This window comes from Phacochoerus africanus, chromosome 1, assembly GCF_016906955.1.
Source record: "Phacochoerus africanus isolate WHEZ1 chromosome 1, ROS_Pafr_v1, whole genome shotgun sequence".
Taxonomy (NCBI): Eukaryota; Metazoa; Chordata; class Mammalia; order Artiodactyla; family Suidae; genus Phacochoerus; species Phacochoerus africanus.
In genome coordinates, this window is record NC_062544.1 from 82,230,398 (window position 1) to 82,248,733 (window position 18,336).

The 18,336-nt window shown below is 37.5% G+C and overlaps 1 protein-coding gene across 3 annotated transcripts in view; it reads left to right on the plus strand.

Annotated features, from left to right (window-relative positions):
- Positions 1 to 18,336, plus strand: part of PIK3R4 (phosphoinositide-3-kinase regulatory subunit 4) — an 83,646-nt gene that overhangs the window by 52,676 nt on the left and 12,634 nt on the right. For all 3 annotated transcript variants that reach the window (XM_047768351.1, XM_047768360.1, XM_047768370.1), the window contains exon 14: positions 17,386 to 17,550. In XM_047768351.1, coding sequence (XP_047624307.1) covers positions 17,386 to 17,550 — 165 coding nt within the window. The remainder of the gene's footprint in view (positions 1 to 17,385; positions 17,551 to 18,336) is intronic.

Sequence of the window (18,336 nt, forward strand, 5' to 3'; positions counted from 1 at the left end):
ACTAAAATAATTACAAAATTTACCCCTTACCAACCTGATATGATTTTGTGCTGTTTTTTTTTTTTTTTTAAAGAAGAGCTCTTTAATTTTACAACATGCTTAATTATTTTTCATGTTCATCTTCTTTGGAATTGCGTTGGTCAGAACATAATCAAAAACCAATAAAGAACCCTGGCTCCATGTAGCAATTTTTTTTGTCAATATTTTATTACGATATTTCAAACCTCAAGAAACGTTTGTTTCCCAGAGTTCCCACTGTGGCTCAGCATTAATGAACTGAGCTGGTATCCATGAGGTTGTGGGTTCGATCCCTGGTCTTGCTCAGTGGGTTAAGGATCCAGCGTTGCCATGGACTGTGGTGTAGGTTGCAGATGTGGCTCAGATCTGGACTTGTGGCTGTGGCGTAGGCTGGCAGCTGCAGCTCCAGTTCAACTCCTAGCCTGGGAACTTCCATATGCTCAGGTGCAACCCTAAGAAGAAAAAAACAAAACAAAAACCCAAAAAACCCACAGAAGTTTGTTTCCCATTGAACACACATATACTTGCTGCTGGGTTCTAAATAATTAATGGCTTTTTTTTGTTTTCCTGTTTTTTGTTTTTTCTGTTTAGGGCCTCATCTGTGCCATATGGAAGTTCTGCTGCCGGCCTATGACACAGCCCCAGCAACATGGCATCTGAGCCACATTTTCAGCCTACACCACAGCGCACCACAATGTCAGATCCTTAACCCACTGAGCAAGGCCAGGGATCAAACCCACATCCTCATGGATACTAGTCAGTTTCGTTTCTGCTGAGCCACAGTGGGAACTTCCCTTTTTTTGTTTTTAATTTACTATGTTTCTGTCATACAATTATCCATCCTCCTATTAATTCATTTTTAAAAAATGTATTTTAAAGTTGCGGACATCGGGACACTTCTCCTTCTCCTATGTCCCCTAATCTTCAGTGTGCATATAGTTAATGTTTGTTTATAGTTCTCGCTCTCTTTTTTGGCATAGAATTTGTATGCTGTGAAGTACATAGATCTTAACTATTCATGAATTGCACAAATACATAACAACGGTACCATTTAAACCTCTCTGAGGATATAGAACATAACAAGAATGTTCCCTCATGTTCCTTTGCATAAATTCCCACCTCCTCCCTGCCTGCCACTGTTCTTTTGACTTTTCCCTCAGCATTATTAGTATTTTGATTATTTTAAAGAACCCTTCTAATAATTATTTTCCATAGTTATTTGTTATTATCTTCATTAGTTGCATTCATTATTGCTTTTTTTTTGCCTTTTTTTTAGGGCCACACCTGCAGCTTATTGAGGTTCCCAGGCTAGGGGTCGAATTGGAGCTGTAGCTGCTAGCCTATGCTATGGCTCAGCAACACAGCATCTGAGCCATGTCTGTGACATACACCACAGCTCATGTCAATGCCATATCCTTAACCCACTGAGTGAGGCCAGGGATCGAACCTGTATCCTCATGGATACTAGTCAGACTCATTTCTGCTGAGCCACAATGGGAACTCCCATCATTGCATTTATTAGTAAATTTGACATGCCACCTCTCAAGAAAAAACGGACTCATTGGTTAACTTTGGAAAAACCTATCTTATTAATTCCCAAATGTATTTTTTATCACAGCCATGACTTTCACATTCCATTGTCACATTCAGACAGTGATATTCCAGAAAATGCGGTGATTCAGCTGACAGTGTATATAGTCTTTGAGAAATTTGTATGTGATTAGGAGTTTGGGTTTCCTCTGGCCACAGCTGCTTTCTTGCTTTGCTGTAATACCTGCTGTCTTATTTGTGGACTTAAGTAGGCCTTGGCTTGGTGGTACTTCATTGACTTCCAGGGTGGGGAAGAGGAGAAGGGAATAGAAAGTGTTGACCTCTTCACATGCGTTTGTGAACTGCTGAGGAAGGAGGAGGCCATTACTATTGCCAGAAGTATGTGGGGGAGCAGCTGGTGCCTGGGAAAGGGCAGCAAAAGTGATATGGTTTCTTAGGACATGTTACTAGTACATTCTGACTACTGAGGCTTTCCTTATGCATAATGTTGGCTGACCACCCAGTTTCCAGTTCTTACTTTCTCATTAAAATTATGATTGATTGGTATTTGGAAGTTTCTCTGTGGTACAGTGGGTTAAGGATCCAACATTGCTGCAGCTGTGGCACAGGCTGCAACTGCAGCACAAGTTTTCTTCCTGGCCTGAGAATTTCCACATGCTGCAGATGCAGCCAAAAAAAAAATTTATGATTTTGGATTTAAGGCACCTGAATCTTGGCTCTGCCATTTTCTTTTTTCTTGTGTTAAACTTTTAGTTTGTCCCTTGGGGACTAACTCTTGTTTTTCTAAGCTTTTACATAGACTTTTTCCACCAAAATCCTTTGTTGTGTTCTTTTTGCTTTTTAGAACCACACCTGCGGCATGTGGAGGTTCCTAGGCTAGGGGTCTAATCGGAGCTACAGCTGGTGGCCTACGCAGAGCCACAGCAATGCAAGATCTGAGCCACTTCTGCAGCCTTCACCATAGCTCACAGCAATGCGTGATCCTTGACCCACTGAGCGAGGCCAGGGATTGAACCTGCAACCTCATGGTTCCTAGTTGGATTCGTTTCCGCTGCGCCACAACGGGAACTCCAATCCTTTGTTGTATTCTAAATTATTTTTTCCATATATGTTTTTTGTCTTACACCATTTTTGGCTCTTTAGCTTCTCAACTTTATAGTAGATGGATGTATTTTGTACTTGCTAAATTTGATGGTAAAACATCTAAAGTTTTATTCCATTGTAGAGTTGAAATAATATGACTGGTGTGCAAGGAAGTTATCATTGTTAGGATTACATATTTTAGAGACAGAAGTAGTGTTGGAAGTTGAAGTTTTTGAGTGGTATGGCTACCCTGAAGTAAAGGGCTATAAAAGCCTGAGGAGGCTTGAGGCCTAAATTTTACAAAGGTGAATTTGGGGGACAGGAATAGTGGTCAGAAAAGAAGAGAGAAGAAGCCATTTAAGTTATGTCAGACTGCAACAGAAGAGAGGATTTAAGGAAGGGATGTACAGGCAGCTCTCAAATGCAGTAAAAAAGCCAAGTAGCCTGAAAGCCTAGTAAAGTCATTGCGTATTCTTCTCACACAGTGCCCTTTGGTGGAGTATGGTTCATACATCCATCCTCCCCAGAGGGTTTTTGGACATTATGTATCACGAGCCTTTATGATATACATATCCTAAGGAAATAACTAAGAATGAACTTAGAGATTTAGTTTTAAGGCTGTACAGATTGGCTTTCTTCATAATTGTGAAAAAACTGGAAGCATACTAAAGCTTCAGCAGTAGGGGTGAAATTGGATAAATAAGTGATTGTTGTTGAAGTATTTTTTTTAGATAGGGAACATATTGATATAGTCTGTGAAAATATAGGTTTAAGAAGTAAGTTTAGGAATCCATTGTAGGGTTTCTATTTTTGGAATGATAGAGTAAGGACTTTTCAAAAATCTGTTCCTCTATAAAAGCAGTGAGAACATTGGCAAAACTGTCAACTTTTTCAGAATTCTAGAAATTAAGGTCCTACATCAATCTGAAAAACGTTATTCGAGAAAAATACCCAACTGTTAGAATAGTGAACCACGTGGTCCTTAATCTCATGTCTCTCTACCAAGCTCTGCAGTGACTTTGAAAACTAACGGTCCCACAGCTACATTAGCCATGAAAACCAACAGCTTAGTAGCTACTGGGAGGGACATAATGACTTTAGAACGCTCCTAAAGCTCCATTTCCAGAGAATTGTCACTATTTGACCTGCTTGCTGATTAGATCCTATCTTTTTTTTTTGTCTTTTTTTTGCTATTTCTTGTGCCACTCCCGCGGCATATGGAGGTTCCCAGGCTAGGGGTCTAATCAGAGCTGTAGCCACCAGCCTACGCCAGAGCCACAGCAACGCAGGATCTGAGCTGTGTCTGCAACCTACACCACAGCTCGCGGCAATGCCAGATCATTAACCCACTGAGCAAGGGCAGGGACTGAACCTGCAACCTCATGGTTCCTAGTCAGATTCGTTAACCACTGCGCCACGACGGGAACTCCTAGATCCTATCTTTATTTGACCTTATACCTTGTTCTTTGAGAAAAACTCTGCTACCCATAGGGTATTTGTTGAAATTATTGGTGATATTGGTTTAACTTTGCAGCTGCCTGAGGTGGCATTCCCATTTATAGCTAACAAGAGGCTGACAGAAAATTAAAGCAAGAATGAGAAATCTGTAGGGGCCTTTGAAAACTTTGGATATATTCATGGGTATCTGTAAGGCCATATATACTTGCAGGGTTGTGCAGAAGGCCAAGAAAGAACTGAGAAGACGCCAAATTCTCACCTCTGGCTGACCTTGTGACTGTGCAAGCAGAAAATGAAGGACAAGGCAGAATTATAAACTGTTTTGTTGTTGCCACAGTGCAAACACAGAGAGCCTCATCAGTTCATGAGATGTAAAGAGAGGTCTGTCTGGTTATTAGCTGACCACTAACCTGACTGAACAAAGACTTCAGTGGCCGCACGTAAGAGAAAACACAGACTTTATAGAATCAGTCCAGGCAAGTCACTAAACTACAACAACAACATTGGTATCTTATTTCTGAAGTTGACATATATTAATTAGAATGTCCAGTTGTTTTGAACCACAATTACAGGTCAGGCAAAGAAATAGGAAAGTATGTCCTACAAACAGGAAAAAAAATGCAGATAAATAGAAACTCTACCTATGTAATCCAAGACATTGGACTCACTAGACAATGATTTTAAATTAGTGATTAAAAATATGTTCAAAGAATTTGGAGTTCCCATTGTGGCTCAATGGGTTAAGGACCTGATGTTTTATCTGTGAGGATGCAAGATCGATATCTGGCCTCCCTCAGTGGGTTAAGGATCTGGCATTGCCACAAGCTGTGGCATAAGTTGCAGATACCACTCATATTCGATGTGGCTGTGGCGTAGGCCTCAGCTGCAGCTCTGATTTGAACCCTGGCCTAGGAACTTCATATGCCACAGGTGTGGCCATTAAAAAGTTCAAAGAATTAGAAGAGACTATGTCTATATAATCAATAGGAAAGTACAAGAAAAGTGTCTCAAGTGGATAATATCAATAAAGGGATAGAAATGATAAATTCTGGAGTTGAAAAGTATAATAACTGAAAAGTTTTCTCAGAACTGAACAGTAAATTTCAGCTGGCAAGAGAAAAAAAATCAGGGTCTTGAAGATAGGTTAGTTGACATCCAGTCAGAGGTATAAAAACTAAAAAAGAATAAAGAAAAATAAACAGAGCTTCAGAGATCTGTGAAACACCATCAAGAGTACCAGCATACACATGACAGGAGTCCTAGAAGGCAAGGAGAGGGAAAAGGGGCAGAAAGAATATTTGAAGAAGTAATGGCTTGAAAAATCCCCAGATTTGATGAAAAAACATTAATCTGCTCATCTCAGAAGCTCAGTAATTTCCAAGTAGGATAGATCCTAGAGAAATAATAAGCAAATCATTGAAAGACAAAGAGAAAATTTTGAAGCAACAGAGAAAAGTGACTCATCAGTTGCAAGGGATCTTCAGTAAGATTAACAGCTGACACTCCATAAGGAATTATGGAGCTTGGATGTCAGTGGGATGATAATATTCAGAAAGTTGAAAGAAAAAGACTGTCATCATTAATTACATATCTAGCAAAATTGTCCTTCAGAAATAAAGGAGAAATTAAGACATTCTAAGGTAAATAAAAACAAGGAAATTATTGTTAGCAGATTTTCCCTGAAAGAAATACTGAAAGCATTCTGAAAGGAAAGGACACGAGACTAACTTGAGCACATGAAGAAGTAAATAGCACTGGTAAAGGTAGATAGATGAGTGAATATATGACAGTAAAAATTACTTTGTCTCTTTTTATCTATTTTAAAGGAGATATTATATCCTATTTTAAAGGAGATATTATTTTAAAGGAGATACATCCTATTTTAAAGGAGATATTATATCTTATTTTAAAGGAGATATTATATCCTATTTTAAAGGAGACTGTATAAAGAAACAATTCTAAAACTCTTGGGACTTATATAAATGTATAATTTGTATGACAATAATAATACAGAAGAGGGAAGAGAGAATGGAGATAATGTTGGGGCAAAGTTGGTATTAAAATGATTATTTATAGATGTCATTTGTGTTTCCCAGGGAAACCATTAAAAGAAACCCTTAAAAACATCTATTAAAACTCAAAAACATAGTAAAAGAAACTAGATAATTAAAATGGTGTACTAGAAAATATTTTTTTAACACAAAAGAAGGCAGCAGTGGAGGAATAGAAGAACAACAAAAAACCCCTACATAAGACAGAGAAAACAAATATGTCAAAGAAGTCCCACCTTACTAGTAATAACATTAAATGCAGTCAAAAGGCAGAGGTGGCAGAAAGTATGAAAAAATATGATATGACTGTGTATTGTCCACAAGAGACACACTTTAGATTCAAAGACACATGGTGTGAGAGTAAAAGAACCATAAAAGATACAGTATTCAGACAGCTCCTAAAAGAAAGCTGGAATGGCTGTACTAATATCAGATAAAATAAAGTTCAACACAAAAATTGATGCTAGAAATAGGCAGAGATATTTTATAATAACAAAAGGGTCAGCACATGAGGAAAATATAGCAGTTACAAACAAATGTACCTAACAACACAGTACCCAAATGGAGTAAAAAAACTGATAGAATCAAATGGGAAAACAATAATAGTTGGAGACTTTAATAATCTGTTTTCAGTATGGACAGATCAACAACGCATAATGTCAACAAGGAAATAGAAGACAAGAACAACACTGCAGACCAACCAGATCTAACAAACATCTGTAGGATATTCCACCTAACTACAGAAGAATGCAAATTCTTCTTGGGTCGCATGGAGCAGCTTCCAAATTAAATCATGTACTAGCACAGAAAACAAGCCTCAATAAATTGAAAAGCACTAAATCATATCAACCACATGTTCTTTAACCACAGTGGAATGAAACTCGATATTAGTAACAGAAAGGAATTTGTGAAATCACAGATCTGTGGCAACTGTGCAACACAAGGCCAAAAAACCAGTGGTTCAAAGGGAAATTAGAGAATACTGTGAGATGAATGAAAGTGATAACACACCAGAACTTATGGATGCAGCTAAAGGAGTGTTCTGAGAAAAATTTGTAGCTGTAAACATTATATGTGAAGAGAAGAAAGATAATAAGTCAGCATCTTAGCATTAGCCTTACAAATCTAAAAAAAGAAGAACAAAGTAAAGATATAGCTAGTAGGAGGTAGGAAATAATAAAGACTAAGGAAGCAATAAATGAAATAGGGAGTAGAAAATAAAGGAGAAAAACCAGCAAAATAGAAAGTCAGTTCTTTGGAAAGATCGAAATTGGCAAATCTTTTCTACAATAACCAGTAAGAAAAGGGAGAGGACTCAAATTACTAAAATTAGGAATGAAAGAGAAGATAGTATTAGTACATTATTAGAGATTATAGGGGAATGCTGTGAACATTTGTGTGCCAGCAAATCAGATAACCTAGATGAAATGCACAGGTTCCTGGAGAGAGACAAACTGTCAAAGTGAATCAAGAAGAAATAGAAAATCCGAATAGGCCTATAATAAAAGATTAAATTAGTAATTACAAGGACCTTCCCACAAAGAAAAGCCCAGGCTTTATTTAGATGGCTTCATGTTAAATTGTACCAAATGCTTAATGAATTATCACCCATTTTTTAAGAACTCTTACCAAAAAATAGGTGAGAAGTCATTTTCTGACTCATTCTATAAGGCCATTGCTACCCTGATACCACAAGCAGACAAATACATCAGAAGAAAACAACAGACTGAAACCCATAGTTAATATTGACATTAGCATCCTCAACAAAATACTGGTAGACTGAAATTAACGTATTAAAGGGATTATAGCACCACGACTAAATGCACTTTATCCCAAGAATGCAAACGCTTTTCAACATATGAAATCAGTCAATAAGTATACTAATAGAATGATAAAGAACACAGATGATTTCAGAAGACTCTCTGAAAGCATTTGATAACATCTAACACCATTTTATGATTAAAAACAACAAACTAGTACCAGATGAGTACTGATAAGGACGTCTATGAAAAATCAGGCTAACATCGTACTTAATGGTGAAAGACTGAAAGATTTCCCCCTAAGGTGAGCCAGATAAGAATGTCTGCTCTCACTGCTTTCATTCAGCAGGGCACTAGATGTTCTTGGCAGGGCAATTAGATAAGGAAGAGAAATATAAGGAATGTAGATTGGAAAGGAAGTAAAACTGTCTCTGTTAATCTTTTAACAGGCAGTATGAACCTGTGTATACTGTTGTAAGCAACAAAAGATAAACCTACTAGAACTAACACTGAGTTCAGAGTTGCAGGATACAAGATCATGTATTTATGTACAAAGATCATTTGGACTTCTATATGCTGATTTCTGTATGCTTACAGTTAACAACCCAAAGATGAAATTGAGAAAACAATTCCATTTACAGTAGCATAGTAAAGAATAAAATACTTGGGAATAAATGTAACCAAAAAAAAAAAAAAATCCAAGACTTGAATACTAAAATCTACAAAATGTCTTTGAAAAAAATTATAGAAGGCCTAAATAAGTGGAAAGACATCCAGTGTTCATTCAGTGGAATAATTAATAACATTGTTAAGAGAGCAAAACATCCCCAAGTTTATCTACATAGTCAGTGAAATCCCTATGAAATTTCCAGCTGCCTTTTTCCTGCAGAAATTGAAATTCTGATCCTGAATTCATAAAGAAATGCAAAGAACTTAAATAGCCAAAACAGTCTTGAAAGGAAAGAACCAAGATGGAGAGCTCACACTTCCAGATTTGCTACAAGTCTACAGTAATCAAGACACTGTGTTTCTGGCATAAGGATAACTATATTAATCATTGGGATAGAACTGACATGCAGAAATATATGTATAGTCATTATTTTTTGAAAAGGGTGCTGAGAGAGTTGAATGGGGGAAAGAGTAGCCTGAACAGATGGTGCTGAGCTTGCTGGGCATCCACATGCAAAAGAATGAGTTTCCCAATAACTTTTCAAGATGGATCATAGACCTAAATGTAAGAGCTAAACATAAAACATTAAGAAGAAAGCATAAGCATGACCTTGGATTAGGCAAGAATTTCTGAAATATGATAATCAGAAACACAAATGGCAAGAAAAAAATACATGCTACTTCACCAATTTATAAACAGTTGTGCTTTAGAGGACACTGTCATTGTGAAAGAACAGCCCACTGTATGAGATAAATGTTTTTAAATATGTTTAAGTACCTGGTATATATAAAGAACTTTTTCAACTCAACAGTGAAAAAACAATTCTTTTAAAAAGTAGAGGATTCAAATGTAGTCAGCTCTTCATATCTGTGGATTCCACTTCTGCAGATTCAACCAGCCATGGATAGAATATTTTCTGTAGGTGTGGAACCCTTAGATACAGAGGGCTTAGTGTAAGGAACTTGAGCATCCACTGATTTTGGAATATGCTAGGGATCCTGGAACCAATCCCCCAAGGATACTAAGGGGTGACTAGATGTCTATTTAAATAGAACCAATAAGTATACAAAAAAAGATATTCCACATCACTAGGGAAATGCAAATCAAAATCACAGTGAGATACCACTTCACACCCAATGGAATGTCTATAATCAAAAAGACGGTAACAAGCATTGGAGATGATGTGGAGAAATTGGCACCTTCATATATTGCTTGTAGGAATGTAAAATGGTGCAGTTTGGAAAAACTTGGAAGTTTCTCTAATGCTAAACATAGAGTTACTTTATGACCCCGCAGTTTCATTCATAGGTATAAACCTGAGAGTTGAAAATGATTTGTTCACATGAAAATCTATACACAGTATTCATAGTAACATTTTTCATAATAGCCAAAAAGCAGGAACCACAATTTTTAATCAGTTTTTGAATGAATAAATAAATGTGTAGCCATACAATGAAGTATTATTTAGCCATAAAAGATCTGATGCATGCTAAAACAGGAAAGAAACCTGAAAACATGATAAGTGAAAGAAACTTGGTCCAAAGGATAGCTAGCATATTGTATGATTCTATTTGTATGAAATACCCATAAAGTAACAGGCAAGTCCATAGAGAAAGTAGATTTGTAGTTGCCAGGAGCTGGCTGGGATTGAGGGGGTATTGGGAGTAAATACTAATGGGTACAGGGTTTCTTTTTGGAGTGATCAAATTAGATAATTGTGATGGTTGCAAAACTTAGTGACTATGGTGTAAATCCCTTTATTCACTTTAAAAGTGAATTTTATGTTATGTAAATTATATCTTAATATCAAAGGGAAGAGCGAGCCTGAGCAAGTGTGAGAGATGAAGCACACTGGCGTCTTCATCACTCCCATCAACTTGTCCCTGGCTTGCTTTGCTGGCCTGCTGTGCTGGCTGGGCCATGCAGGCATTGTGGTTGAGACATACGTTCACACAAAGGCTTACATACAAATACTCGAGGGAGCATTATTCATAACCGATACATGGTGGAAACAACACAAAGCTTCACCAGCTGATGAACGGATAAACAGACTGTGGTATACTCATATGATGGAATGAAATACAGCCATCAAAAAGTTTGGATGAACCTTGAAAATATTATGCATAGTGAAAGCAACCAGATTCAAAAGGCCACATAATGTATGACTTCATTTATATGAAACATCCAGACTAGAAGAATTGGTAGGAAATTTAAGTAGATTTGTTTCCTGGGGTTGGGGGAAAGGGAAAATGGGGACTGAATTTTCATGGGTTTGAAATGGGTTCGCTTTTGGGTTTCTAAGAAATGATGAAATGTTATGGAATTAGATACTGATGATCTTTGGAGAATTCTGTTAATATATTGAAATCATTTAATTGTATACTTTTTTAAGTTTTAATGAAATATAGTTGATTTACAATGTTATAATTTCTGCTGTACAACAGAGTGATTCAGTTATACACACATCCATTCTTTTTGAGATTGTTTTCCCACATAGATTATCACAGAATATAGCATAGAGGTTTCTTGTGCTATATATAGCAGGTCCTTGTTGGCCAACCATTCCATATACCAGTGTGCGTATGCCAGTCCAAATTCTCAAATCCGTCCCTCCCCGTAACCTCTCCCCTTTGGTAACTAAGTTTGTTTTCAAAGTCTGTGAGTCTGTTTCTGTTCTGCACATAAGTTCATTTGTATCCCTTTTTTTTTATATCCCACATATAATTGATGTCATACGATGTTTTGTCTTTCTCTGACTTCACTTAGTATGATAATCTCTAGGTCCATCCCTGTTGCTACAAATGGCATTATTTCATTCTTCTTTATGACTGAGTAGTATTCCATTGTATTTATGTGCCACATCTTACTTATCCATTTCTCTGTCGATGGACATTTAGGTTGCTTCCATATCTTGGCTCTTGTAAATAGTACTACAGTGACCATTGGGATGCATGTATCTTTTCAAATTAGAGTTAGTATATTTGCCCAGGAGTGGGATAGCTGGATCATATTTGATATATTTTTAGTTTTCTCAGGAAGCTAAATACTGTTTTCCATAGTGGTTGTACCAATTTACATTCCCACCAACAGTTGTAGAAGGGTTCCCTTTTCTACACGCCCTGTCCAGCAGTTATTGTTTGTAGATTTTTTTATACTGGCCATTTGGACTGGTGTAAGGTATACCTCAGCATAGTTTTGATTTGCATTTCTCTAATAATTAGAAATGTTGAGCATCTTTTCATGTGTTTTTTGGCCATCTGTATGTCTTCTTTGGAGAAATGTCTGTTTAGATCTGTCTGCCCACTTTTTTGATTTGGGTTGTTTGATTTTTTTTTGATATTGAGCTACATGAGTTGTTTGTGTATTTTAATCCCTTGTCAGTCACCTCATTTGCAGATATTTTCTCTCATTCTGTGAATTGTCTTTTCATTTTATTTATGGTTTTCTTTGCTGTGCAAAACTTTAATCAGGTCTCATTTGTTTATTTTTGTTCTTATTTTCATTACTCTAGGAGGTAGATTGGAAAAGACACCACAGTGGTTTATGTCAAGTGTTCTGTGTATGTTTTCCTATAAGTTTTATAGTATCTGGTTTTATATTTTGGTAAAGTTCAATTTTGTGTATGGTGTTAGAGAGTGTTCAAATTTCATTCTTTTTATATTTTGGTAAAGTTCAATTTTGTGTATGGTGTTAGAGAGTGTTCAAATTTTCATTCTTTTGTTTTCCTATAAGTTTTATAGTATCTGGTTTTATATTTTGGTAAAGTTCAATTTTGTGTATGGTGTTAGAGAGTGTTCAATTTTCATTCTTTTGTGTATGGTGTTAGAGAGTGTTCAAATTTCATTCAGTAGCTGTTCAGTTTTCCTAGCACCAGTTATTGAAGAGACTGTCTTTTCTCTACTGTATATTCTTGCCTCCCTGATTGTCATGGCTAGGACTTCCAAAACTATGTTGAATAAAAGCGGTGAGAGTGGACATCCTTGTCTTGTTCCTGATCTTAGGAGGAATTATTTCAGCTTTTCACCATTGAGAATGATGTTAGCTGTGATTTTGTCATATATGGCCTTTATTATGTTGAGGTAGTTTCCCTCTGTGCCCACTTTCTGAAAGGTTCCTCTTTTTTTTTTTTTTTTCTTTTTTTCCTGTTTTAGGGCTGTACCTGTGGCATATGGAAGTTCCCAGGCTAGGGGTTGAATCTGAGCTACAGCTGCTGGCCTGTACCACAGTCACAGCAAAGCCAGATCCAAATCACATCTGCAACCTACACCGCAGTTCATGGCAACATTGGATCCTTAACCTACTGAGCGAGGCCAGGGATCAAACCCATGTCCTCATGGATACTAGTTGGGTTTGTTACTGCTGAGCCACAGTGGGAACTCCTGGAGGGGTCTTACCATGAATTAGTGTTGGATATTTTCAAAAGCTTTTTCTGTTATTCATGACCACATGGTTTTTATTTTTCAGTTTGCTAATGGGGTGCCTCACATTGATTGATGTGCAAATATTGAAAAATCCTTGCATCCGAGGAATAAATCCCACTTGATCATGGTGTATGATCCTTTTAATGTATTGTTTTTAGTTTGCTAATTTTTTTGAGCACTTTTGCATCTGTAGTCATCAGTGATATCAATTGGCCTGTAATTTTCTTTTTGTTGGCATCTTTGGTTTTAGTATCAGGGTGATGGTGGCCTCATATAATGAGTTTGGGAATGTTCCTTCCTCTGCAATTTTTGGGAATAGTTCCAGAAGAATAAGTGTTAACTCTTTTCTAAAAGTTTGATAGAATTCACCTGTGAAGCCATCCAATCCTGGACTTTAGTTTCCCGGAAGAGTTTTTTTTTCCCCAGCCACATCTATAGCATATGGAAGTTCCTAGGCTAGGGGACGATTTGGAGCTGTAACTGCAGGCTTATGCCACAGCTGCACTAACTAGATCTAAGCTGCATCTGTGACCTACACACAGCTTGTGGCAGTGCTGGATCCTTAACCCACTGAGTGAGGCTAGGGATTGAACCCACATCCTCATGGGCACTATGTCGGGTTCTTAATCCACTGAGCCACAACTGGAACTCATAGTTGGAACTTTTTTAGTCACAGTTTCGATTTCAATACTTGTGATTGGTCTGTTCATATTTTCTATTTCTTTCTAGTTAAGTCTTGGAAGATTGTACATTTTTAAGAATTTGTCCTTTTCTTCTAGGTTGTCCATTTTATTGGCATAGTTGCATGTTGTAGTCTTATCATGATGCTTCATATTTCTCTGATGTCTGTTGTAACTTCTTTTTCCTTTCAAAATTTTATTGATTTGAGCCATCTCTTTTTTTCTTGATGAGTCTGGCTAAGGGTTTATCATTTGCATTGATCTTTTTGAAGACCCAGCTTCTGGTTTCATTGATCTTTTCACTGTTTTCTTCCTATCTATTTTATTTTTGCTCTAATATTTATGATTTCTTTCCTTCTACTAACTTTGAGTTTTGTTTATTCTTCTTTCTCTTAACTAGGTGTAAGGTTAGGTAGAGATTTTTCTTGTTTCCTGAGGTAAGCTTGTGTTGCTATTAACTTTCCTCCTAGAACTGCTTCAGCTGCATCCCATAGGTTTTGAATTGTTGTTTCCATTTGTCTCTGAGTATTGTTTGATTTCTTCATTAATCTGTTGGTTGTTAAGTAGCATGTTGTTTGGTCTCCGTGTTTTTGTGAGGTTTTTTTGCAGTTTTTTTTTTCCTTGTAGTTGATTTTTAGTCTTAAAGCATTGTGGTCAGAAAACATGCTTGATGATTTGTTTTCTTAAAATTACCAAGGCTTGATTTGTGATCCAAGATTGTGATCTATCCAGGAGAATTTTCCATGTGCACTTGAAAAGAATGTGTATTCTGCTTTCAGATGCAGTGTTCTATAAATATCAGTTAAGTCTATCTGGTCTATATGTGCATTTAAGGCCTGTGTTTTCTTGTTGATTTTTTTGTCTGAATGATCTGTCCATTGATGTAAAGTTCCCCCTATTACTGTGTTGTTGTCTATTTCTCCTTTTATGGCTGTAGTTACTTTATATATTGAGGTGCTTGTATGGTGCATACATATTTACAATTGTTATGTTTTTCTTGGATTGATCATTTGATCATTATGTAATGTCCTTCTTTGTCTGTTGTAACCCTTTTTATTTTAAAGTCTGTTTTGTTTGATATGAGTAGTGCTACTACAGCTTTCTTTAGATTTCCATTTGCCTGGAATATCTTTTTCCATCCTCTCACTTTCAGTCTGTGTGCACCCCTAGAACTGATGTCTCTTGTAGACAGCATATATATGGGTCTTGTTTTTGTATCCATTGAGCCAATCTGTGTCTTTTGGTTGGAGCATTTAATCCATTTATATTTAAATTAATTATTGGTATATTTGTTTTTATTGCCATTTTGTTAATTGCTTTGGAATTATTTTTGTAGGTCTTTTTTCTTCCATTCCTTTTTTGTTCTCTTGTGGTTTGATGACTATCTTTAGTGTTGTGTTTGGATTGCTTTTTCTCATTTTTGTATGTATCTATTGTAGATTTTTGGTTTGTGCTTACCATAAGATTTTGATATAGGAGTCTATATATATACAAAATTGTTTAAAGTTGCTGGTGTGTTAATTTCAAATGCATTTCCAATACCCTGTATTTGTTCTCTCTTCATGGTTGCTGGTTTTGATATCATTTTTGTGTTGATGATTTTCTGCCTTTGCTATCTATATGTTTGCCTTAACTGGTAAGGCTTCTCATTTGTAATTTTCTTGTTTCTAGTTGTGGCCTTTTCTGCCTAGAGAAGTTCCTTTAGCATTTATTGTAAAGCTGGTTAGTAATGTTGAATTCTCTTAGCTTTTGCTTGTGTGCAAAGCTTTTGATTTCTCCTTCAAATCTGAATGAGTACTCTGCTGGGTAGGGTATTCTTGGTTGTAGGTTTTTTTTCCTTTCATCACTTTATCATGCCACTCTCTTCTGGCTTGCAGAGTTTCTGCTGAAAAATTGTCTCATAACCTTATCTGGGTTACCTTGTATGTTATTTGCTGCTTTTCCTTAGCTGCTTTCAATATTTCTGTGCCATTTCATTGTCTGGTGTTCTGCATGGTCCACTTTCTGCAGGCTGTTCTTGCTTCTGATGTCTGCCCCACCAGGGTGAAGTTGATACAGGGGCTTGAGGCTTGCTTCCTGTTGGGAGGAATTGTCACTGGGGTGATTAGGGGTGGTTTTGTTCCCTGGGAGGACTTTAGGCAGCCTGTCTGCTGATGGGTGGGGTTCTGTTTTCACCTTGTTTCTTGTTTGGCCTGGGGCTTCTCAGAACTGGTGGCCTAGGTCAGCTTTTCCCAAATTGGCCACCTCCAGGGGAGTTCACACCAATGATTATTCCCTAGGACCTCTGCCCCCAATGTCCTTCCTCCACAGTGAGCCACAGCTACCCCCTGCTTTCCCAGGTGGTTCTCCAAGACATGCAGGTGGTACTGGCACAGATTTTTATGGGTGCCTGCTTTGCCCTGGGACCAGTGCATTGTGAGAACTTGTGCATACCCTCTAAGAAGAGGGGCTCTGTTTTCCCCATTCCTATGGAGCTCCTGCTCACATGCCTTGCTGGCTTTCAATGCCAAATGCTCTGGGGGCTCCTCTTCCCAATGCCAGTCCCCCAGGTGTGGGAACCTGACGTGGGGTTCAGAACTCTCACTCCTGTGGCAGAGCCTCTGTGATACTAGTTATTTTAAAGTTTGTGAGTTGCCCACCCAGCTTGTATGGGATTGCTTATGTGGCCAAAGCCCTTCTCCTACTGTCTCATTGTGTCGTCTTCTTTGTGTTTGGGTATAGAATATCTTTTTGGGGGTAGCTTCCTAGTCTGTTTTGTTGATGGTTGTTCAGCAGTTGTAACTTTGGTGTTTTTTGTGTGCGAGAAGGTGAGCTTAGGTCCTTTACTCTGCCATCTTGTCTTGTACTTTCTGAATTGTAGCCTTTGAAATGTTATCCTTTATTGTATGTGAACTAGTTGAGTTCCTGTTGTGGCTCAGAGGGTTAAGACCCTGACGCAGTGTCTCTGAGGATAGGGGTTCAATCCCTGGCGTTGCTCAGGGGTTAAGGATATGGCGTTGCTGCAAGCTGAGGTGTAGGTCACAGATGTGATTCAGATCTAGTGTTGCTGTGGTTGTGATGTAGGCTGGCAGTTGTAGCTCCGATTTGACCCCTAGCCCAGGAACTTCTATATGCAGCAGGTGCAGCCTTACAAAGAAAAGGAAAGGAAAGAAAGAGTGAACTAGAGAAGCATGATATACACACACAACACACACACATGATTCCATATTCATTTAAAAAGCAAATATGAGTATATTGTGATTTGCATAGAAAACTCTGGAAGCATACATATCAATGTTAATAGTGTTACTCTCTGGTTCATAGAATTATAAATGTTTTTGCTTTTCTGTATTCTTTTCTGCATTTAAATAACTTTTGTATATTTAATATGTATTACATTAACTTGTATAACAAAAATAAATAAATTACAAAAGATGAGATGAATAAATTTGGAGGTTTGGCACCTGTGACATTTTAAGGGACTAGCCCCTTAGAAGGGTGAGTATACATCTCTTGTGGAGGCTAATGAAAGGGGAATTTGTGAATTCTTGTACCCTTTGAGGGAGATTATTGTTTTTGTTACGAGGTCAAGGAGTAAAACAGACCTCGGAGTAGTACTTTTTCGTTTGTTAATCATCATGTGGCTATTTATTTAATATTAGCAGTAATACTCATGGCTTTTCAAAAATGCTATCTTGCTTTTCTTTTGTGCAGATCTATTCTTACGTATAGCCGAATTGGAGGACGTGTCAAGACACTCACATTCTGCCAGGGTTCCCACTACTTGGCCATAGCATCTGATAATGGTGCTGTCCAGCTTCTTGGAATTGAGGCTTCTAAACTGCCCAAGTCTCCTAAAATTCATCCTCTACAAAGCAGGTATCTATCTTTTGTGTTTTTTAAACTGCATTTAGGGCACTAGGGTCATTAACTGTCCTTCTCTAAGTCAGTTTGGATCAACTGAGGGCGTGTTACAGTGTACTTCTTTTTTTAAGCACATGAAATAAAATTATGTTTCCAACTCACATTTTCACACAAAATTTTAGGAAACTTATTTTCTGCCAATTTGTCATAAGTTCAGAAAAGTAGCTTTGAACTGTGGCCCATCCCAGTCTAGAATCTGTCTGACTAACTCAATTACCAGTTACATCTTCTTTTCCAACTCTGGCTGGCTAATTTTGAGAATGTGAGTGTTCTTCATTAAAGAAAACTCAAGTTGTCACTTGGCATTAAAACCTCTGGAGTTGATGGGAACATGGATTGGAGCTTTTAGTTAGATGATTTCTTATCATTTTAAGAACAAAATCCTGGCTGGTTTTATTTAATAATTTCCTTCACTTCTTATAAATTGTGGCTGCCTGTAGATTAAACACATGCAAGGTAAGATACTAAAGATCAAGCAGAACAATTTTTCAGCTGACTAGTATGTGCCACACACTGAAGATTCCAGAGACAAATAAGATATGTTGTACTCTTGAAGAAATCACAGTCTAGGGGAAGAGACAGACCAGTGAATGGGTGATTTCAATGCATTGTGACAGTGTGCTATGTGACAGGGACAGGGAGTCAGCTTGCAGGTGGCTAAGGATGAAGGCCAGATTTAGCCAAAGTAGGGTAGTCATGTAGGTGCTGCAGACACACTGGTGAGCTCCCCAGGAAGAAAGT